The sequence below is a fragment of the Aedes aegypti genome, chromosome 3 (assembly GCF_002204515.2).
Source record: "Aedes aegypti strain LVP_AGWG chromosome 3, AaegL5.0 Primary Assembly, whole genome shotgun sequence".
Classification (NCBI taxonomy): Eukaryota; Metazoa; Arthropoda; class Insecta; order Diptera; family Culicidae; genus Aedes; species Aedes aegypti.
Genome location: NC_035109.1, coordinates 340,238,337 through 340,263,507, shown reverse-complemented (window position 1 = coordinate 340,263,507; position 25,171 = coordinate 340,238,337). Strand labels below are relative to the sequence as shown.

Genomic DNA, 25,171 nt, shown 5'->3' with positions numbered 1-25,171 from the left:
GAGGATATCGAGATGTGGAGAGGGAAATCGTATGCAGAATGAAGGGACAGAAGCAATCATCGACATAGGGAGAGATATCAAGATGTAGAACATCGAGATGTGGAGAGTCGACTGTATACTCTCTGCGGTAATGATTTGCAACAAGGGTAGGGCTACTATGTGCCACCTTGGCTGCCGTGAATCGTCAGTCCCATCTGTGAAAAGTAGGCATTGAAAAAATGGGCTATGTAGTTACCAAACTCGTTTTCCATACGAATATTAAAAAAAATCCAGAGGATTGGAACATGTTCAAATCTTAATGAAACTTCAACAATTTGCTTTTTACTATGATATCTTTCCAATAAAAATATAAAGATGATCGAAACACGGTTAATTTTAGTGTTACACGGTGCGGAAATCTGTGGTGGGACTGATATGCGATTACTTTTCATTATGGGATAATTTGACTTGCTGGTTTATCATATCATATAGGTCATATAACACTTCCCCGAATACTATTACCCCGAAAACCATCTCCCCGAAAACCATCTCCCCGAAAACCAGTACCCCGAAAACCATTATCCCGAATGCAACGTTACCCCGAAAGCCACATACCCCGAAAAACATTACCCCGAAAACCAGTTTTCCGAATACGACACTTCCCCGAAAATCAGTGATTCACTTCAAGAAATTCTTAGAGGAAACTCGCGAATTTAAGCCTAAAAATTTTCGGCCTAATAACTAATACTATTCCTATTAGTGATTTTTTATTCTTTCAATCATCGGCTGTTCTTTCGAGGTTGTATAATGGTAGTGTGAAACTTTAAATCAATGATTTTCTCTTTGAGTTATAGGATGTTCTTTCGAGTTGTACCGTTTGAGTTAAAGTTGGAGCGATAGCGATAAAAAAATCGACTGACAAAATTGCCTTTAGCGAAATTCAAAGTTGACAGTGACTTCAGACGAGCAACCTTGAAAATAAGCCCCTGCATTACTTGTCTGTGTTACATCTTGTCAGTATTACAATTTCCAACAAGAGATTTGTCCTTCTTTTAGTTATCGGCTATTCTTTCGGAAGTTGCACTAGCAAAGTTGGCATTGTTGGCATCATAATTATTGATTTATCAGTGATTTTTTCTTTTTTCATTATAGGCTGTTCTTTAGCGATGTACTTTTGAAATAATAGTCAGTTCAATATCAGTTAACAATTTCATCTGACATTTTTCAAACCATAGTCTAGTGCCATATTAGAATATGTTGAAACTCGCATTGCCTCCAGCAATATAAAAATATAATTATGCATTACCAAATAACATAACGCCATCGAGAGAGGGCGGAAGAGATCTCTATTATTAACATGTCAGCATTATCATCAGTTCGAAAAATGATTTATTGCTGTGAACACAACCATTCACACAAAATCAAGTAAACGCCTGTGAGTGAGATTTTGATTTTCACTTTGTCCATGAAGAAAAGCTGTTGATTAAAAGAAGAATAAATCTTTCATAACAAGAACATGAATTCAAATGAAAATCAAAATTCTATAAAATAGGTATATGAGATTCATTTATCGGATCTTCATTTTCAATTTTTTTGTGTCAAGAAAATTCGGGGTCATGGTATATTCGGAGAAATGGTATTCGGGGTAACGGACTATTCGGGGTAATGGATTTCGGGGTATTGGTTTTCGGGGTACTTGACCATTCGGGGTATTGACTTTCGGGGTGATGGTTTTCGGGGTAATGGTATTCGGGGAAATGTTATAGGATCCTTGCGATTCACGGCAGTTGGTTAGTTCGGAATTCAGCCCCATGATAGAGCTATCACAGAAAACGTAATTTTCTGATTCCCCGAATTTTATAGTTATTCAAGGTATTTGTGAAAAAAAAGCCGGAACAAATTTGAAAATTTACTTTTGTCTCCCCCCTTCAAAATTTTCAAAAAGTCAGAAGAGGAAAATAAATAAACTATCTTATTTTCAGTGTTGATTTTCATTATTTTCCGTGTTTTTGCTAGTTTTGTTTTTTGTCCTTACTGTATTACATGAGATAACATGTGTTATTGGATTACAAGTCCTCAATTTGTTTGTTTAACTGTAACAGTGTGGCCTATGAAAATAGATTTTTTTTTAATGATTTACATGGATTCTTCTTCATCTTGGTATTACTTCCCCACTGGAACAGAGCCTGCTTCTCAGCTTAGAAGAACACGGAGCACTTCCACAGTTATTAACTGAGAGCTTTCAGTGCCAAAGTAGCCATTTTCGCATTCGTATATCATGTGGCGGGTATGTTGGACCAAATTGAAATAATCTAAATATGATTTCAAGTTGCATATAAGTGCAACATTTTCGCAGTCTTCTTAAAATTGTTAATAGCTAGAGTACAATTTGAAAGCCGTTTTATGAAAAATGTTATGCGATCAATGTTGAGAATAAAAAAAATGTCGTGTTCATTATTCAAACATTTTGATTTGACGGATATACTGGCCATACTCGCATAACAGTCCCATTTGCATTTGCATCATTTTTCAGTTTTCTTCATGAATCGTACTTATTATTAGTGTACTTCTTGGTAGCATATCTAAAATATAATATATCATATAATATGAATTGAAAAATGATGACTTTTCCTGAATTTCCATTTTATTATTTTTTGCTCAGCCCCCCCCCTCCCCCTTTGACACATTTTGGTGGAAGGTGACAAAAGAAGATTTTAAGATTTGTTCCGGCCTTATGTGCAAAAAAAAACTCGTGGATACGCACTAATATGTGAAAAAAATCATAAATCGATGCACTAACAAAAATATTACAGCCCTTCAAAGTTCTCTGAGAGTCATATTGACCACAGAAAAAAAGGCAAAGAATTAAGTGAGATGAGTATCTTCGTACTTACCACATGATTTAAAAATGTATAAATGGTAAAAATGCAAAGAAATCTCCCAGTTGATAACTTGAATAGTGCTCATAACAACACTAAGCTGAGAAGCAGGCTCTATCGCAGTTTCCGCTTAACGTCAGAAGAAGAAGAATTCCTATTTTTAGTTATTTAAATTTATATTTCTAATAATAGTTGAACGTGTCAAATTATTTGGCTCTTTTTTATTCCCGTCAATCTTCATCACCAGCAACCCTCCGGTTACCTAATTTATTCCATAAAGTCTCGCATTAGCACCAACAATGTGAGCTTTTCGTAGCCAATTATTTTGTCACTATTAAGTGCCATCCTTGCTTCCGCAAAACTGCCATTTCACATCATTCCGATAGACGGAAAACCACACCATTAGCTTAGCTCATATCAATATGTACCAACATTATCTATGCCAACACAATGTATCCAGCGAAACATGTTATGGTTTATCCTTATTCCACACTGCTGCTCTCGGGCCCACATGGACAACATTACCGATGGGAACCACATCCCACGCCACCATGCAACCATCAATCAACCGGCCCAACAGGCCATCAGATAAAACCCAAGAGGCTCGTCGAGTGCTGTTGAGCGATATCAATTTCACCAGCATGGTTCCGGAGCTATCACGCTCGGCAGACCACCTGTGTCAGCAACCGGAGGAACAGGACGAAAACAACGACGAGAACCGCTCGCCTAACTACTGCAAGGGCAATCTGCTCAAGACGCCGGAAACGGTCAAGGGGTAGATTTGTACTCTAATTTTAGATGTTGTTTGATTAGAAGATGTTGTGTCTGTTCAAGTTCGTATACTGACATGTGGTATCGTTTCTCATCCATTCAGAATTCCACCGAGCTACAGCATGAACTCACCGGGCGTTTCGCAATGGACGGTCAACGAAAGCAGTATCGCTACGCAAACCACGCAGACGGACGCATATTGGGCAGATCGTGGTGACTCGTTCGACTCGTCCAAAAGCTACTCACTTGGGTCAAGGTATAGTACTTTGAGTAAGCACCATCGCTCCAGAAGCGTTCCTTCAATCCGTTGTGCCATTTGTCGCCACAATCACCAGAATACTTCGCTTAGAGCCTCGGAAAGCATGCATTATACTCCGAGGGTAACCTTCCAAGAACCCACGCACAAGATACGGGGTTCGCTACCAGATCTGAGGCATGACTGCAACTGCCCACGAAGGTATGGTGGCCCTTCGTTGTACAGAATTCATGGTGATTCCGGTGGATCAACGGACAGTCTACTAGAGGAGGCCGAGGACTTTTTGCGAAGATCTATCGAAGGAAACATCATGCTGGAGGATCCCGGGGGTCATTGTGAACCTCCGCTACCTCCTCCACCACTGCATATCACAGCTACGGCAAAGCACCGAAGGTGCTCGGAGAACGACATTCAACGGGGTAAACCTGAAACATTTTATAGCCCTTAGAATATGAACTAATCAAGCTTCCCCTTTTTCCACAGACTACATTCCTTCGAAACAGGCACTGCCCTTCCTGCCAAAGACCGCCAAATGTCTCAAGCCCGGACACCTGGCGAAAGTAATTGCTAGAAGCGGACGAGTGGTAGTCGGCAGGGTACGCTACATAGGCCCGCTGGCGGGCGGTGGTAGTGCCTTTGGCGAGCAAGATGAAATCTACGTTGGCCTACAACTTCCCAACAACTTGGGTGATTGTGATGGAACGATTGATGGAAGGAAATTTTTCGACTGGTAAGTTAGAATTTATTGTGCTTGTTCGAATTTAAAACCTATAATTTACTTACATGCTCGAGGCAAGGATCAGCCAAATATAATGCGCCGTCATCTCCGACGATCTGTTTCGGAACCGGAGCAGACTTGCTGATGCATTCCAGTCCAAGAACTGTACTCTGAAGGACAACCTTTTCCTCAGGCTTAATTATGGTAGAATCTCCTCCACAGTATCGACTTCGAAGAGTGAAGATATCCTTTGCTTTGGATGGAGGAACGAACTGAACAGGTCTTGGTATTAACTCGGTGTTGCCTTCTAAGGAAGCTTCCAATCCACACGTTAAGCAATGCCCGCTTCGCTTCTTATTTAACGAAATTCCAGCAGCTGTCGAACTTTTTGATCGAGAATCCATCTCCAATTGCTTGAACTTATGCAATATTTTCGATTGTTGTCTTCGAAAGTCATTCATTTCTCCCGCTTCAGCCTTGGATTGCAGTCCCTTCACCAACTCATAAGCCTTAGTCTTCAAGTTCTGTTCCTGCCGATAGATGTCTTCGTACAGCTTGGCTATGTTGCTACTTAACTCCATCTGTGCCAAATTGTAATACTCACAAGGCACATATCGTTTCAGATCTTCCACTAATGCTCTCAATCCCAACTCCTTATCCATAACATCCTTATCAGCTTTTGTCACCGAAAAATGATTAATCTGCTCCGTCACCGTTTGTACAGCCATTAAAAACTGCTGTCGATCCTTCTCGATGCAACGAATTTGGCACTTAGCTTCCCGGATCTCAACGCCCATCAAATCCAACCGTCGAAATATATCCTCGATTTTGATATCGTAATCCATCATGGCCAATCCCAAACAATCCATATCCGATTCCAACTTAGCAACGTTTTTCTCCTGATCGCACAGCCTTGCATCCAGCAGGTCAATCTGGTTCAATATTTTCGCCATCGTTTCCAGATCTTCTGCGCGCTTTGCCCTCAGATCGGCCAGTCCGGACTCCAACGCTTGCAACCGAACCATGTACGCTTTCAAAAGGTTCAGCACTTGTTTGATTTCCTCTGCTCGTCTCCGGGCGATTTCGGCCGCCCGTGCTTCGGGATCCAACGCCATCAGGCTGGGACTCATCAACTCATCGACTCCAAAGCCCTCCCAGCATTTGGATCTATCGGCCAGGCTGCTACCGGCCTGTCCCAGATCAACCAGGACATCCAGATCATTGAGGCCCAACTTTTTCAGCAAAGCCCGCAGAATTTCGAACAATAGTCGAATGTTAACAACTCCGGTTTCGGGAATTTCGAACGCGATATCGAGCAGTTGGCCCAACTTGATTCGGCGTGCCATAGTTGGAGGGTTGTTGATTGAGGCTTCGTTGGGGGATAATTATAATGTCAAGAGAAATATTATCAGCCTGCTATGATTAGTGCTACAAAGGGGCCATAAAAAAACACACAAATCGGGGTCATCTTCTATCTATAAATTGCTGTGTGCATTTGAAACGCAAATATCAAATGCGGGATGTAACATTTGTCAATGTCCCATTAATATAAATTAAAATAATTTAATAAAATTGTAATAGTATTGCGTGTTTAGGAGTTAGGTTTTTGTATTATATAAACTTATTAAAAATAAAACCGCCCATTGACACGCCGTCCGCTACCAACGTCGCTGGTTACCAGCTGCCACAACCACGATATGGTTGGTATACGTGGTTAGGAGGAAATGCGAGAGAGTGGGAGAGAAAAGGCCCATAGCAGGGGGTTTGTTAGAGCTCGAGCTCGATTGCTGGGCAATTAAAATTCAGCTAGCAAGGTGTGCGGATCTCAAAAAAATCAGTCCAAGTGTTATAAATCGTGGCCGTGACAAAGTATCGCGTGTGCGGTCGATAACCGGGAGCATACTGTGTCCCCCGAGTGCAATAATCCTTCAGAGGAGTCGGATAGTGCGACGATTGCGTTAATTTAAAACTACCTCCGAAACCGAGATACGAGAAGTGGTGTATTAAACAGCCAAAACTCCGCCCCTTTAACAGTGACGCGAGTGACCCACGTTTCGCGCCAAGAATTTCCGCGAGTGCCCTAAATGTGTGGTGGTCGCTGAGACCGCGTACCGGTGCCCGTATCCGACGCCCATTCATCCACCGGCGGCGGTGACATCGCTGCGAGCGGAGCGGCGGCGCGGGTGCAACGTAAATTACTCACGAGTGGCAGAGTAGGCAGCCCCTGAGGTTAAGGTAGGTTGCATGAACCTCTAATTTGTTATAGGGAACACCAAACGCGGTAATATTTTTCACAAGGAATGCGAAGTCAAAGTTTGATTTTTTTTTTGCTAGGTTGGCGGTGATATGGATCATGGTTGCTAAGTATCCTTTGATTGCTTTGTGTTACCGCATTTGAAGCCAAGTTAGCAAACCTTGGCTACGTCAAACGCAAACAGCAATAAATAAAAATGGATTGGTGTTTGTATGTCACGAAATAACTTGAGAACAGGACATCCGATTTGCACAATTCTTCCACTGTTGTCTTCTTGAAGGGCTCCGACGTGTTCGTGTGACAAAAAAGTTTAGGGAAGTTATCGGAAAATTTGGTAAAACGGGGGAGTACTAATATGTCATTTTGTATAGAAGATATCATGACATTTTTCAATAGCCTACTTGATGACTTGATGGCAAGACGAAGTTTGCCGGGACCACTAGTTATGAATATAAGATGCGAAGTGGAAACCTCTACACTGGGGCAAAAATCTCGCATGATTTTCATAAGATCACACTAATGAACGCGTTTTTTATTATTTTTTTGTTGGTTCATAAGACACTTGCGTATTTCATTCGACGAGATTGAGATTCATAAGACAAGTGTATTTTTTTTTTTTTCATAATAATCAATTGTCAATGTCATAAGAACGCTTATGAACCCCATTGCTCATCATTGTGCAGAACCACGTGAGGCAAATTTTCTCGGTACTGCCATTTCACAATCATAAATTCAATATGGCTTCCGAAATGGACGTGTTTGCTGATTTCTCGCTGGCTGACTCCGTTTCTAATGCATCAAAGGGTAAATATTTTCTATTTATCATCAATTCCGCTGTAACTAACACTTTCTTTCGATCAGATTTAGGAATTGGATTCAAAGAATAAGATTTTTGATTGAAAATTCAAAACGATTTGCATGACGCGTAAGATATCACAAACTCCCCTCATCCATTAATCCGCCCTAACGTAAACCTGCACCAATTCAAGCGTTCTTCACAACTTTTCTCAATAATGTTTCGCTGTTATAATATACTTCTTCGCGTTCAAAATAGGTTAGCCAACTAGAGAAAATCTAATTTTCATCCATTTTGTCGTATCGCAAATCGATTCTAATGCTTACAGTAAAGTGCTTTAATCGATTTGCGACATGACAAAATGGATGAAAATTTGATTTTCCCAAGTTGGTTAACCTATTTTTCAACGCGGATTAATATTATTCATTCATTGAAATTTATAATCTAAAGCTCAAATTACGCAAGACAGTCTTATGGAACCAAGAATGGATCAGAACGTATTTCATAAGACTATCTATGGATTTTGTTATCAAGTCAATGCTGGTTCATAAGATCATCTTACGAAATTCCTTCGAGGTGTATTATGGAAACAACATCTGCCGAAAACCATACGATGGTCTTATGAATTTCAAAGATTTTTCTTGTGTCGTAATTCCATAAGCAAATCTTATGACAGTCTTACGTTTGCTTTCCTCAGTGTATATTATCGGAGAATACACAGTGCACTATGGTTCAGAAAGCATTTTTACGCGGAAAGATGCAATCCAAAACAGTTGCGTAATGAATCATAACACAACAATTTTTCAGAAATTGTAAAATAATGAGTAATGCATTCCTATATAATTTCTGATACCCTCAAGTGGCCTTCTACGAAATTGCAAAAAAAAATGTTGTACGTAACTCGTTGCAGAACTAGATTTTTACAGCACTCGTCATTATTATCCTACTCGGCAAGCCTCGTAGGATAAATTTACGACTCGTGCTGTAAAATTCATCATTCTGCAACTTGTTCCGTAAACCACTAGTACGTAACTCGTGCTCCAAAACGCAAATCACAGAACAAACGGTAGTTTGTTGGATTCCCGAATAGATTTCCGACAAATCAGCTGTAGAGATTTCGGTAAATGGATCACTGATATCGGTGAACGGATTACCGAATTCGGTAATCTGATCTAAGTGTGTAAATTATGTTTTGTTAGTGATTGCTTCTAAAACTCTCTCTAAAACCTATAATATTCCCACATAATAGCTCTGTATGTGAAACCTTCAAGTAGACATGTTGTCACGAGTAGAGGAGTTTCAATAAATTGGTCAGATGAAGTTAAGTATCTAGGGCTCATGCGAGATAAAAAAAAAATTTCAAAAATCACATTGAGGCCAAATGTAACAAGTACGAAGATATTTTTTTCTGTTCATCTTGGGCTAGTTCATCTTGGGAGCAACGGCATTACAAAGGAAATCGTCACAATGATCTTTTCAAGTCATAAATGACTACCTCGGGATGGCATTCAAACCCAGGTCCTCGATATAATATCCAATGTTGAAACTTTGGAACAAATGTCGATTAAAATTATTAATAATTTTAGACAAAAACTGTTGCAATCTTCTATTACCACAATAAATGCGTTATATATCTAGGTAAAATTAGGTTAAGTTAATTGAAAGTTTTTTTTTCTCTTATAAACAGGTGAAATCCACTCACCTGTAAAAATTCTGAACTGCTACGGCAAATAAAATGTAATATGTTGTCAACAAAATGTTAATAAATGCCTAATTTAGTTTTACCAAATGAGGATGGTAGTATTGCTCAACACAGGACACCTAGATATAACAAAATGAATGTCATAATTAAAAAAAATAAAGATCTTTGGAAGTGGAAGTGCACATTAGAAAACTAAGCTGAACAAAACCCCGACCAAACCGTCTTCATAATTCTTTATAGATCTTTGTCTAACGATAGCGATCGCTAACGATGCAAAACGAATCGGTATCAATCACTATCGATAGTCACTAACTGGTTGACAGGGACAGGCTCTGTTACAGTTGAGAGGTGAAGCTAAGCAGAAGAAGGATAATGAAAAATTCTTTTTTCGAATACAACTGCGAGGTCAAAAATGAAATTGAAAAATTTCCCGTTTTTTGTCGCTATCCCTGTTGAGAGATAAAATCGGAGCACGACTGTAATAACATTAGCCTAATCGTCGAAAAGACAGGCAAGTAAATTTCAAAATTTACATCAGCAGAATAGGGTACCTACGGAGAAATTTCTCTACACCTGAGTGGTCTGTCTCGGGCGGGAGGTATACTTTCATTTGCAATGCTAACATTTGATTATATATATGTATATATGTTCTGTCATATCCAACCTTATGTATGTAGATGTCCATACGTTGTTCTGAGTCGAGTCATAAAATAACCTTGAACTTTAGGTTACAAGAAAAAGGACGGCTAATAATTTCCATATGAAATGGGAAACCGATGATATTTCATTGGAATTGAGGTTGGAGAATATTAATAGATATTTTTGGTCATAGTACGCTGTAAACCAGGAGTTCTCGGAACAGTGGGAACCAATCTCTGAGCAACAGAGAAAAGCAAGAGCAGCTCTGGTGATTCCTTTCAAAAAAGGCTAATTACAAACCTGAAATAATCTTTGCAGTTACACTAAGAAGCTGAATATAATTGAGAATCTGAATATAATTGAGAGATGCCAGGTATTAAATATATTCATTCTTTTTAAAGCTAAGTATGCTGTTCCGCTCAAGAAAAGTAAAAATTTCTGCGGAAGAAATGGCCACGAAATTTTCTACAGTGAGCTCCATTTAAATTGACATTTCTTTTCAACTGCGTACTGTGATCGAAGAAAACTGCGTCTCTTGACCATTTCTTGCAAGAAATTTCCCACGCATCGAGATAGGCGATTACTTTTCTTGTCAGCAGCAGATCAACCTTAAGCTATGATATGTAGCACAAATAGAGGGGGGTCTGTAGCGCTTTCGCTTCATAAGCGGAAGATCATGGGTTCGATTCCCAGCCCCTTCTCAAAAAACCCGTCCAGCCACCAGAAGACTCCTCACGGAGGACTGTGCTTTGGGGAGCACATCCATCCTCCGTCAGTATCAGATGGTGACTGACCCTCTTCGCAGGCAGCTAGCCTCACTAACAAGTAACAGCAGAGCTCTCTCTTACCTGCTCGGTGTGAGAGTAAAAGAGTAGGGAGAGTGAAAGTTGATGTAAATATAGATATAGATAAGTTGAAAATACAGTCGACTCTCCACAACTCGATGTTCTATAACTCGATATATTCTATAACTCGATGGATTTTGCGGTCCCTTCAAATTCCCATACATCATGCTCTCCATAAGTCACGTGGGAGGAAAATTTCCCTCCATAACTCGATATCCATCTAAAAACGCTTTTTTATACAAGGAAACATGGACCTTTTCTGGTATGGCAGTGAATAAAGGAATTGCAAGATGTAATAAAAGTTAAAAACATAAAAATAAAAAAATATTTCTTTAGTAAAAGAAGGAATTTTTCGAGCATTTTGAAATAAGTTCCCAAAGATATTTTTTTCAAAATGCTGTCAACAAAATAGTGTTGTTTGCTTACAGAAGTGGTCATCTTCTTCTTCTTGGCATTACGTCCTCACAGGGACAAAGCCTGCTTCTCAGCTTAGTGTTCAATGAGCAATTCCACAGTTGTTAACTGAGAGCTTTCTTTGCCAAAGTTGCCATTTTCGCATTCGTATATCGTGTGGCAGGTACGATGATACTTTATGCCCAGGGAAGTCAAGGAAATTTCCATTACGAAAAGATCCTGGACCGACCGGGAATCGAACCCAGACACCTTCAGCATGGCTTTGCTTTGTAGCCGCAGACTCTAACCACTCGGCTAAGGAAGTGGTCATAAAAGTATTGGAAATATAGAAATTTGAACCTTTGATTTTAGAATTTTTGGTATCGGTATGTTCTATAACTCGATAATTCTATAAGTCGATGGTCCCTTGAACATCGAGTTATGGAGAGTCGACTGTAGATCTGTATCGGTAAAGAAGCTACAGATCAGCTGATTCCGGCACAGTAGTGGCCACGAGCACAGAGCGCCTTAATATACAGCCATTCCATGAAAAACCGATCTAGTGGGTCTCCGAATTCCGTGAAAATTTGCTATTTTGTTCCTTATCCAAAATAAGGATACACGTATTTTTAGATTTTTTGATTAGGGTGACCATTTCCGAAATAGGGTGACCAGAAACATCGCGATTTTGCAAAATTTTTATTTTTTTTAATTATAACTTTTGAACCGTTTGACCGATTTTCAATCTTTTTGGACGAAATAAAGGCTAAAGATTTTAGGGAAAATATAAAATTTCACAAAAATTGTGTTTTTTACATGAAAAAACTCAATAGTTTCCGTTTTTTCGTGTTTTGAAGGCCTCGGGACCAAAGGGGCTATCGCTGTTCTCATTTTTTCTTGAAAGTTCAGAAAATTTTACGTATACTGTCAAATTTTCAGCGATGTATGTTTTTTTAGTTTTTGGGATATATTTTTTTGAAAATAAAAAATCAGTCATTTTTTATCGGCACACACTGTAGGTCTCAGCGCATTAGATTTGTAATGTTTAAAAAAAATTATAACTTTTGAACAGCTTAACCGATTTCCAATCTTTTTGTATGGAATGAAAGCTTAAAATTTCATGTATTCAGACAAAATTGAAAAATCTGATAAAAAATATGTTTAAACGTGAAAAAATATAAAAAATTCTAGTTTTTTTTTAGAAATTTTCATATATTTTAATGTAAAAAAAAATTTCTAAGTTTTCTATTTTTTTCTATTTTTTCTGAAAAGTTGAGACCTTAAGCTTTCATTCCATAAAAAAAGATTGGAAATCGGTTGAGCTGTTCAAAAGTTATGATTTTTTTTTAAACATTACAAATCTAATGCGCTGAGATCTACAGTGTGTGCCGATGAAAAATGACTGATTTTTTATTTTCAAAACAATATATCTCAAAAACTAAAAAACATACATCGCTGAAAATTTGACAGTTTAGGTAAAATTTTCTGAACTTTTAAGAAAAAATGAGAGCAGCAATAGCCCTTTTGGTCCCGAGGCCTTCAAAACACGAAAAAACGGAAACTATTGAGTTTTTTCATGTAAAAAACACAATTTTTGTGAAATTTTATATTTTTTCCGAAAAGTCAAAATCTTTAGCCTTCATTTCGTCCAAAAAGATTGAAAATCGGTCAAACGGTTCAAAAGTTATATATTTTTTTAAACAAATCGCGATTTTTCTGGTCACCCTATTTCGGAAATGGTCACCCTAATCAAAAAATCCAAAAATACGTGTATGGCGGCATCCACAAATTACGTAACGCTCGAAGGGGGGGGGAGGGGGTAAGCTCGAGCGTTACGACCCATACAAAAATTTTAAAATTTTCATACAAAAAGCGTTACGGAGGGAGGGGAGGGGTCAAAAATTCGCAATTTTAGCGTTACGTAATAAATGGACGACGCCTATCCTTATTTCGGATAAGGAACAAAATAGCAAATTTTCACGGAATTCGGAGACCCACTAGATCGTTTTTTCATGGAATGGCTGAAAAAAAATGTAGCACAAATATGTCACCGCTCAATGCTCATATTGCTAAAATTAGAGTAACGTGCGGAAAACTTATTTGATCTGGACAAGCGTTCAAAATCAACAGGAGTGAACTATATTTTTTGAAAGGAGATTTTAAGTTAGTCGACCCTGAGGCAAAAAGCAAAGCTTTGTTCATAAGAAACATTTGGTACAACGTGAATGCTGATGAGAAGATGATAGAAGAGCGGTACATTTTTTTATCATTGAATCAAAGCCAGAAGCTGTCGCAGAATGCCAAAGAATGGATCGAAATTAGCAAATATCTCTAGGAAAATTTACAACTAAATTACTGTATGTTATTTTCATTTCCTGCAAAGTAGTCAAAACAGTAGTCATATAATTCATAACAGAATATCATTAAAAGATAATGATTTAGAGCATATTCTGCAATTAAAAATGCAAAAAAAAAACAAGAATATAAAGCGGCATTATGACAGACTATTTGAACTATTTCATTCAATGTGGTACGTCAAGGACAGTTCTTATTCATTTTCAAAGGGGAAATAAGGGATCTGATATGGAACAACTGTTGTGTATATGAAAAAGAGTTCGGAAAGTGTTTAAATATTTGTTGACCGTATAACGATAGATTAGAGAATTGGATCAACAAAATCAGTCTGTTGTTCAAATAGTAATTAAGGAAGAACGAACTATGTATCTGTAAATGTGAATAGTTGGTACAAAAATTGTGAATTTTGTAATAAAAATTGTGCATATTTGTAGTTCTTTATTTTAATTTCATGCTGATGTCTCATAAGGAAATAATCTTATAGGATTGCTAAAGAGCATACCAAAGTGGAGCATTTTGTGTAAAAATCAACGTTTATTCCTATTATTCGGAACACAACTGTATGTACTTATTAAAAAAATATGATTGGCTTCTCGGAAATGTGTTTTATGCGAAGTTGTTATGATTTATGCTTCTTCTGGATAGTAAGCTTTAGGTCGACAGCATTGGCGTATGAAAAAGGAGGAATCTATAGAAGAATGGTAAACAAAATAATTGTAGGCCTTATAGCCGTGCGGTAAGTGTCGTCAGGAACTTTTCATGAGAAATGCTTCTAGGCTGTGCCATTGGAGCATGTATGTCCGTTGTGTAGTGTTAAGCTACGGTCTGTGCAGCTTAAATGGCTGAAGTCCGGTTTTTTTACAATTTCAAAAAACTTAGAATTTATCAATAAATGAATAATAAAATTAGTGGGAGATTGTTTTTGATACAATCCAAAAAAATCTTCCAGCTTTTTTCGGCAGAATTTTTTTTTATGTTTAAATTGTTTATAGAATTTTTGTTGCAATAATGTTGAATATAATTCTGGTACCGTCATTGTGAATGACACAATGACATAAGGTCGAAATCTAAAATATCTCAGTAAATATTGAGAATATTAATATAAAACTTGAACGATATTTTTCTTGCAAATTTCTATTGCTATCGTACAAAACAATGATCTCTAAAAATAGAAGTAAATGAATCATTTGAAAAAGATTTGAGATGAAGAATTTTTCGTTAGATTTATCGTTTCCTTTGAAAATAAAATATCACCATTAGATGGATGAATGCTATTAAAACCTCACATTCATGTCCATCATATAAAAAGTAATTGAAAATCAGTGGGAAACTTCAGCGGAAGACGATTCTCCTGGTTTGTTCTTATGGCGAATCAATTTTTGTTTGTTTGACCCAATGTCAACCCATCGATGGGGTGAAAATGAGCCAATTTTCATGCATTTCACATTCAATGAAAAATAAACGAATTTCAAATATTCGTTCAGCATACGCAAATTTATTACCAATGACATTAACATTTCCAAACAGAATTCAGGAACTTTCTGAAACATCCAGAAGTACAAGGAAAGATTTCTTCTCTTGGTTGAATTCGTTAAGTATAAACTGATGAACTTGTTATAGTTATTCTAGATGAATTTATTTACGGTATTTGCAAAGCATATTCTGGAAGAACTCTCTGAAGAGTTCATTAGAGCATTTATTAAGGAAACTCTGTCATTATCCTTGTATAAATACTTGGTAACATGCTGAAATAATGGGAGTTCTGTGTTTTACCAAATTAGGATGATAGCGTTGTCTAATAACACAGAACACCTAGATATAAGAAATGAATGTAATGTTTGAAATGATACTAATAAAGAAATTAAAAAAAAAAATGGAGTTCTGTCAGAATTTTATTTTCTAAATATCGGTGTAGGAAGAAATGGTGGAAATTCTGAAGGAATTTATGGATAACTTTCTCGACATAATTTTGAATGCAATCAGGTAAAATAATTTGTAAAAATCATTGTTGTTGAGGAGCAATTCTTGAAAAAAATCATGAATCTCGTAAGTTTTTTGAAGAAATGCTTGAATAATTTCATAAATAAATCACAGAAATTCTGAAACAATCCTTGCGAGTTGAGACAAAACGATAGATATGATCACTCTGCAAAAATTCCTAGCTACGCCAATGAATGCCAAGTAACCAAAAAAGGGCAAATTCTATCAAATTGTTTCATAAGCTGGTGAAATCATACGATGTCATCTCTCAATAGGAAAACTAATTCAAAAGCAAGCGACAATGATGATCCATTGTGCTTCATAAACGAGAAAATAATCCTAATAGACGTCTAATTTACTATCAGACATATCACAAATTCGTCCAGCATCACCAAAACCAGAGCACTAAAAATCTTCGATCAACTTTTATGGATAGAGGCTGATAGAATATTTACTCTCGATCCATCCCCACGATTTCTTTAGCCACCATACCGTCACGAGTCGTCAACCAATATCCTCTTATACTTGAAGCAAAACCTGCACCTTAACATGTCTCGTTTATTTCTTTTTGCCATTCCAGCGAACCGCAGCACGGTATCTTCGTCCCCTTCAAGAAGGTCGTCATGGCGTGGAACTCCTAAGAGCCACATCCACCCACTCTTTTCCAGACGAACGCACGGGCTACAAAGAATGGCGATGGATAGTGAGAGGCTTCCGCTGATATGGCGAAGGAAAGAGAGACACATGTGATTTGTCGGCCTATTGGAGCACATCTTTATGGAATCAACGTGGGGTGTATTATTAGCACAGAGGAATGGCACAGGCGACAACAGGACAAGCAAATAGTACTTTGCTCTTATTCAACCGCCGAAGATATGTAGCATTCCTATGAGAGGCGCAATTATGCAAGGATCAATTCGAAAAGACCGACCCTTGTCAATATGGATCAAAAGGTTTGGGACTACCTATTCACAAAATGAGGGTCGCCGACATACGCGTAGGTTTGTCCATGGGCACATGCACGGGAGGCAGAAGGGTTGTTTCAATAGTCAAAACTCATTGTTCCAAAAGGTCCTATATGGTTTCCCGTTAGTCATCAATTTTGACAGCTGTACCAAAAGCAATTGCATTGCTATTTAATTATTGGGAAACATATTTTTTTATTCTTTTCAGAATTATTAACCCCTCTACTGGCAGTAGCATTCGTTTAAAACCAAAAAAAAATGAATCGCGATAACTATTTTGTTTCCTATATTTTTGCACTACTTTATAAGTTCTTTAAAAAAACTTTTATTAGAATCTTAGTGAGTTCGCTATACTAACCCAAGCAACACACATCTTATACTTAAGCATTATTAACTTGTATATGATCAAACGTGATTATATATCAATTGATAATGCTCAATTACAACATATATGTTGCTTGGGAAGCGTCTTGGGCATAGTATTTAATAATTGGAAGGTTAAACAATATTCTATCGGTTTGTCACGAGTTTACTATGGAAAAATCCTAATAGTTCAAAAAATCTAAATCTCCCCGACAGATTTTTAAACTTTTTTGTTGTAAAAATTTTGTTACAGAATTTTTTGGTTTAAAGTATTCCGAAGTGCTTTACTGTTTCCCGATTCGATTAAATTAACTCGCGAGTGCTGTCGCTCACAACACTTATCCTCGGCGAGAAAAATCTAAGTTTCATGCAACTTCAATAATAATAGAAAACTTAGCACAATGATCTACCATCCATCATTCGCAAGCTGTTTTGAATATTTTTTACCCCTTAGAGTCTGAACGAACGATTCGGGTAATCATGATTTAACTAAAAATATCGTAACTCCAACATTTCTGCACCGATTTCGCTTATTGACCCCTGAACCGATCTTGTTTGTCCACATGGTTTCGGGGTTTTTCCAGGACGTACAGAGGTAGGTTTTTTGCAAGATTAAGTCACACTTATGTATTGATTATGAAACTTAGCTTGTGACATCTCAAACTTCACGATTTTTTCATAACAAGCCAAGACATGTTGAGAGCTTTTGGCCAAATTGGACATGTCTCGAAGTGTTCTGGATACGTAGTTTTCTAGTGAAAAAGGTCATTAAATATATCTGCTTTATATCTGCTATGAAACCTACCTTGCGAGCCTTTAAAGGCCGTTAGTAAAACTTTTCAAAAATTTCTCCATGTACTGTTAAAAAAAACTTGTCAGATGCCCATCAAGAATGTACAAAAAAAAAGCTTTGAATGATTGCTACTACAGATATAAGTTATATATCTCTTGAAAAGCTGATCAATTTGAGAAGTTTTTTACAATCGTTCGAGTGAAAATTTTCGAGTATCTTCAATCCCGCCAATATCTCGACAAGGAAGCTGCCAAAGTATGCAAAATGCCTCTGGATCCCTCTAGGAACGTTGTTAGTTTCATTTTCGAATTCGCACTGAGAAAAAATAATCTTGTATTCTATTAGTTATTAACAGCATGACATTGCAAGTATTCTACAAGTAACTAAGTAATTTGCCCATTACATAGCGTAACAAAAATGACCTTTTTGCGTGTCTCAAGTATCAAATTATGTGTCTCTAGTAGATTTGGGGATGCTGTATCTGTAAATGTATTTTTAGCTACTGGTCGCCAAAATTGTATAAAACACTTTTTTTTATTGATGTTTACATAAAATTTAAAGTATGATTTATCAAACTTTTTTTGTGATCTAATCCACCAAACATGCAAAATAGAACTTGGAACTTTAATTTATAGATATAACTTGGTTGAAATGGCACGATTAAATTTAGATTGAATTGCATTTTTCAACATGCTTACAGTCTTTTTTTCTTCGTTTCTCCTATATGGCAAAATACAATACTTTTCCAACCCATCATAAAATAACTTTTGGGCATCGAAAGTATTATGAACTTTGTTGATAAGTATTGTTGAACACATTAAGTTTGAATTCTGAGCCAAATTAAGCCATTAAATTGCCATATAAGCTGGCAAACTTGCATGCAAGTTGGCTGAAAGAATCAAATTTTGCATTTTCAACTGTAATATATGTAAATATCTCAAAAACTGGACGTACTATGATATTTTTGAAAACGTCAATGGGTTCAGCAACCCTTAATTGAGTAAATAGCGATATTTTGATGCTCGAGACAAAAAAGTGTTCCGCAGTGTTATGGCGGTATTATTGCGGTCATGGATTGAATTCAGAGAGACTATCTCTCACTTATCGCTACCTGTAACAATCATGATCCGTAACACATCATAAGAGTCTGTTTATCATGATCTGCTACTTCTGCTGCTTCTTCAGATGTTGAACGGAAATGTAGCGTGATACACCGACCATATGAGAGGTTAAAACGGTCATCAGCAAGCTGAAAAACTGTTAGGCTACTGGGAAGGACCAGAACCCGATCGAACTTCTCAAACACGGAAGTGAGCAACTTTACCAGTCGATCCAACAAGTACTTCTGAAGGTGCGGGAGGACGAAGAAATACCCACCGGCTGGTTTCATACGCCCAATCTAAAAGAAAGGATAAAGATTGGAGTGTGTCAATTACAGAGGGATTACTATGCAGAATTCTGCGTACATAATACTGTCGCGCATCCTAACAGGCAGAGACCGCTCGAGGAGTCCTTCGTAGGCGAATACTAAGCTGGTATTGTGAGGGCCGCTCGGCCGCGGACCTTGCGAATGATCTTAGATAAATTCCGGGAGTATAAATTGCAGACTCACCATCTGTTTATTGATTTCAAGGCAGCGTACGATTCAGCCAAAACATATGAGCTATGGCAGATAATATCTGAACATGGTTTGCCGGCGAAACTTATTAGGCTGATACGTGCTACGCTGGATAGTTCAAAATACATTGTTCGGATTGCAGACAAGGTGTGCCAATCTCGTTTGTGACTTTAGTGAGTTAGTAGCAGGGAAACGCACTTTCGAAGTTACTGTTCAACATTGCACTCGATGGTGGTATTAAAAAATCTGGAGTGCAGAGAAACGCTCTACCATCGCACGGTCGTACATGCTCCTTGGCTTTGCAGATGATATCTACCTTATTGATATCGATACATTGATTCTTCCAGTGGCTCTCTATGGGCACGAAGCGTGGACATTGAAAGAAGTACATTGGAAAGCTTCAGAGTTTTCGAGCGAAAAGTGCTGCCAACAATACCCGGTGGGAAACTAGAAAATGGTGCAGACGCATGAATCACGAGTTATATCAAGTGTATACTGTTGCGGATATTATAAGGCATGTAAAATATGGCAGACTTCAGTGGGCTGGTCACTTAGTGCGAATGTGGGTAGAAATAATATTCAGCAGGGAACCAGGTAGACGTCGGCAACTCCGTTGAAGATCACGAATACGCTGGCTGTACGCAGTGGAGGAATACCTGGTGACCCTAAATGTTCGAGACATCTGAAAAAGTATCGCCCAAGCCAGACGAAGATGGAGCTCTACAATACGCCCGCCAATGGCGTGACGCTACGCTGTATCCATCAGGGCACAATATTGGTACCTACATACATTTAAAAAAGTTATCACGATTCAAATAACTTATAGCGTGGTAAAAAATTGATGCTTCCAGGAAAGGGATTAATAATCCACAATCGGACAAAAATAGACCAAATCCAAACAACACTTCAAGTCAGAAGCATACCCAAAACTCAACATGCCCAAGGTCACCCACACGCAACTTTCCCCTTCCCTAAGATTTCTAGGAAAAGTTTAGCGTTCATTTCGCCGTGGAAATTGAGCCTATTAAAAGCAAAAGACCGGTCGCAGCTGGTATAAAACAATTTGGCAAATTTACTCATTCCCATCCTTGATGGAAATCGAATCGCCTTTAAACGAAGCGCGCTCTCCGTGCATCGAATACCGGTGGCGTTAATTATCGATTAATTGGGTGGTGGGGACGGATATGGTATTCGGTGAGGGTATTGTCGAGGGAGTCTTCGCATACCATTTTTGCCGATGGATTCTGATAACGACCGGGTAGAACTTTTACCATTATGAAGATCGAATGATTGGGAATTAGTGGAAGTTGCGTTAGACGAAGAGAAAACTTTTGCATAATTGCTGAGGAGTTCGGCTTGTCTCGTCTAGAGGCTTTTTTAAAGAAAAAAAGTATACTGATACTTATTCAACTATGTCAGTGCACAACTAGCCGATTTTCTTTAAGGCTAAGTAGCCCGTCATTCGTTTTGGCAACAATGATAACTTTTCAGCATGCATTTCAAAGTGATACAACTCAGTCATGATAGTTTATATTGACTTGAAAATGTATCACTGTACGCGCTAACATGCATAAAGTATGCTAATACTTTTTCAGCTGTGTCAGTGCAAAACCAACTGATTTTCTTTGATTCGAAGTCATGAGATGAATTAGCAACAATCATCAACGACGCGTACAAATTTCAATGACGGCCTACTTCGCCTTAAACTACGATCGTGAGATATATTAGCCACAATCATTAAGAGGAAAATAACCATCATCGTTTTACAAATTTTCAAAACCAATGTTTCTCAAATTTGAAGCAATGTTCATGAAAATCTATCATTGCATTACACTTGCTATCTGTTATGCGATGATAGATTTTCATGAGGATCTCTTTGAATTTGAACGAAAAAACTGGTTTTTCATTTTTGATGATTGCTGATGATTGAATGATGGATTCTTGAGCCTTAATGACTAGTGCAAACTTCAATGATGGCCTACTTTGCCTATGATTCTATGCGAAAGTCAGAAATGTCTGAGGAATCCAAAACAGGCTGGTGGTTTGAATAAAAACACATTGGTATCATGGAAGGACTTTCTACTAAAAATGTAGAAAATACAGTTAACCCTCCCTTACTCGATATTGAAGGGACCATCGAGTTAGAAAGGTATCGAGTTACATAACACAATATCAGTGCAATTGCTATCCAAGAGACCATCGAGTTAGCCATGAAAACCAACTTTTACTATGGTTCTCTAACTCAATATCGAGATACCGAATATCGAGTAAGGGAGAGTACTGTTACCCAGAAAGTACTCCTGGAACTATCTCTTTAATAGTCAAGAATTTTCGATGAATTCTTTAAAGAAATTATTGAAAAAGCTTTGGGAGAAATTTTTGGGACGTATAAAAAAGAACCTTCCTGGAGATATCTATGACCAATTTTCGTCGATTTCGGATAAAATATTCTCTAGAGAAATTGGAGAGCTGATTTCTAATTATTTTCTAGCCATTGAAACAAATAAGTTGTGGATATTGTGATGTTTCTGGATGAACAATACATATTCAATTCTTCCCGAAATGTTCCAACATTCAAGATCTTGCAGAAGTAGCCCCGATGTATTTCTTCTGAAATGTCACCTTTGGTTTATTCTCATGAAATTTCTCCTAGCATTTCTACTTTCGGAGATGAGCCATCCACGGCCTGAAAGTCGGAGAATAAATCCAGCTTTTTACGCTAGCTATAAAGCAACAAGGGGTGATTCGATGTTGACATTCATTATCTACTGATTTCATAGTAAGGTCTTAGTAGACAGGGATTTGCGTTTGTTGATTCAACTGTCAACAATTTTCACTTCACTTGATATGCATTTCTACGTATCTAAATTCTTATAAATTTACTAGATTTAATTTTAATGCATATCTTTTTTTTTAATTTAAGGTAATCAATTTAAGGGATTTCTCGATCTGATTAGTTGTAGTAATAAACTTATGACGAATTACTGCTGCTGTTAATCCTTGAATTAAAAATCAAAAGCATTTTTTATGATACATTCCCGTGACTTCGTAACCATTGCCACAGAAAAGGAATTTTTTTCGTCGGCACTTAAATTTGAATTTCCCTGGCACATGACGATTGCCTTTGTCCGTAAAGCAACTATTAGGTCATTGAAGCTGAACTTAAGATATTCGTGCCAAAGTTAAATTACCCATACGCACAATGAAGTGAAGAGGGTGGATTCTCATTTACGATTTTAAGAATGATTCAAAGCTGGACTAGAGTTAAAAAGAGAAATACACCAAAATAAAGTGAGTTAGAATCGCATAAATGTTGTTAATTATCTAGCTTTTTGGAAATATTTTTCCTTCATCGCAAACTATACAATTAAACGATATCGTATTTGATTGTGCCACATTATAAGGCGACTAAGAATGAATTTACACATGATCACATGAAATTAGAACATTTCAATCCATTTCACTGGTTCCTCAATAAATTTGGCGCTATTTTTTCAAGAGCTTCGGATTATTGAACGGTGGTCAATGGTCCAGTAGTATCTTTCCAAGAAAACAGTTCACTGAAAAAAAATCTGTGTGAAATCAAGCTTTATTTGCTTTCGTTGTTTTTTTTTTTTAATTAATTGACCTGGAAAGAAAGGCAATATACAGTACTGGACAGAATAAAGTACGCATTGGCCGTTTTTCCATACAATATGATCAAGTTTGGAGTCTTATATCTCGGTTTCTAGTTGTCCGTTTGACCTGAAATTTTCACCGCAGCTTGAAAGTAACCTCAAATTTGCTAGGCTAGAAATTCATAGTTTTTCATTAACGAACTTTTGAGTTATCGCAAATCTCAAATTTTGATAAAAATGACAAAATTTTAAAGTAATAATAATTTTTATATGAAAATATTTAGAGCAATATGTCCTTCTGCAAAAATGTACAATTTGATAAGACACACAAATTTGCAGAACATCATTTTTCGGTAAAACTGATTGTTTTCAAAATATTTTCAAAACTAAATTTTGCAATTTTTTGCAAATTGAAAGATTTTCAATAATTTAAAAGATTGTGTTTCAAATGCAGTGATATTTTAATTGAGTAAAATCTATGTTATATCTAGGCTGTGGTGAAAATTTCAGATCAATCGGAACACTAAAAGCTGAGATGCAGATCTCTAAACTTGACCATTTTGTATGTGAAAACGGCCAATGCGTACTTTATTCTGTCCAGTACTGTATTATAAAAATGCATAATTATTGTCTGATGTTGATTGCCTGAAAAAAAAACTAGAAAAATTCTGACAATAAATAAATCATCAACATTGAACTCAAACACAGAGCATTTCGATTTAGCTATGAAAAAATTATAGTAGAGGCAAGAAATGTCAGAAGGGGGTGATTTAAAATTTATAGCAAGCTAGCGTAAAAAGCTGGATAGCTAATAAAGCTAATAAAAATAATTCCTTCTGAAATGCTTGCAAAAATGTCATCAAGATTTTACCCAAGACTGTATTACACCACGAAACCTTCTAGGGATTTCTACAAAGATTCTAAGATCATTCCTGCTAAGATTTTGCAAATTTCTTTCTAGTGAATATTTTTTGCAAGGATTTCTCAAAATCAATTTACGAATTGTACAGGAATCCCGCTAGGATTTTTTCCTTCAAATTTTCTCCAATGATTAGGGAAATAATTTTCCATCCCTCACTCACGTATTCCATTCATAAATTCTCTGGATTCCTTCAAAAATGGTTATAGTGATTCTAGAAATAATGTTTTTAGGAGTAATCATATCAAGAATTACTTCGGAAATACCTCTAGGAATTCCAATACTACATCATTCAACCACATTTCCAGAAATCCATCTATAACTCTTCTCGATTTCAATACACTCGTTATAAAATGATAGCCTCATTGAATTTATCTGCTATGATAAATAAACTCAATTGGAACCTCAGAAGAAAATTTAGGTAGAAATTCTCAACATTATATCTTGGGAAAATTCTGGAAAAATAACTTAGGAAAACATATTTTCACATTTTGGATAAATATTAGACGGGTTTCAACAATTCTCCCAAGAATGTCTCCTTTTATGCATTATGAAACTCTTCAAAGGATTTCTCCTGGCTTTTTTTGACTTTCATATTGGCGGGAATACCTCCTTAGTCGACTTTCATTTTGCCGGGAATACCTCGGGGCCTTCCTTAGCCGAGTGGTTAGCGTCCGCGGCTACAAAGCAAAGCCATGCTGAAGGTGTCTAGGTTCAATTCCCGGTCGGTCCAGGATCTTTTCGTAATGGAAATTTCCTTGACTTCCCTGGGCATAGAGTATCATAGTACCTGCCACACGATATACGAATGCTAAAATGGTGATTTTGGCAAAGAAAGCTCTCAGTTCATCACCCCTATTCTTGTTTACGTGGGAATGCGCTTTCGATCGAAAACCCTTTCGCATGCTCGTCTACGCCAGCAAAATCAAATGGGCAATGGATTCGAACGAATAGGATTCGATCGAAAGTTGGATCCGCCGTAAACAAGAATGAGGGTGAAAAACTGTGGAAGTGCTCTTAGAACATTACGCTGAGTAGCCGGCTCTGTCCTAGTGAGGACGTTAATGCCAAGAAGAAGAAGAAGACCTCCAAACATGATTGACTAGGGTATCTTTAGCCCCAGCATTTTTTTCCATATCACAAAGTTATTGGAATAAAAATTCTTATTCTCATTCAAAATACATTGTTCTTCGAAAAGTTCGAAAACTGCATACGTTTTACTTTGCTGAAGCGCTCACTGTTTATGTGGCATCGATTCATTAAGTACCATGCGACTCCTTTTTTCCATTCTCCGTTGAAGAGAACGATGGAGCGCAGCGTACTTCATTC

At 37.3% G+C, this 25,171-nt stretch overlaps 1 protein-coding gene across 10 annotated transcripts in view; it reads left to right on the top strand.

Moving 5' to 3' along the window:
- LOC5577754 overlaps positions 1-16,795 on the top strand; it is a 112,234-nt gene extending 95,439 nt beyond the window's left edge. For 9 of the 10 annotated variants that reach the window (XM_021850204.1, XM_021850203.1, XM_021850201.1 and 6 more), the window contains 4 exons: positions 3,439-3,633; positions 3,733-4,304; positions 4,369-4,615; positions 16,148-16,795. In XM_021850204.1, coding sequence (XP_021705896.1) covers positions 3,439-3,633; positions 3,733-4,304; positions 4,369-4,615; positions 16,148-16,208 — 1,075 coding nt within the window. In that variant the 3' untranslated portion in view covers positions 16,209-16,795. The remainder of the gene's footprint in view (positions 1-3,438; positions 3,634-3,732; positions 4,305-4,368; positions 4,616-16,147) is intronic. The other variant, XM_021850205.1, reaches the window with a different exon arrangement.
- The last annotated feature ends 8,376 nt before the right edge of the window (positions 16,796-25,171 follow it).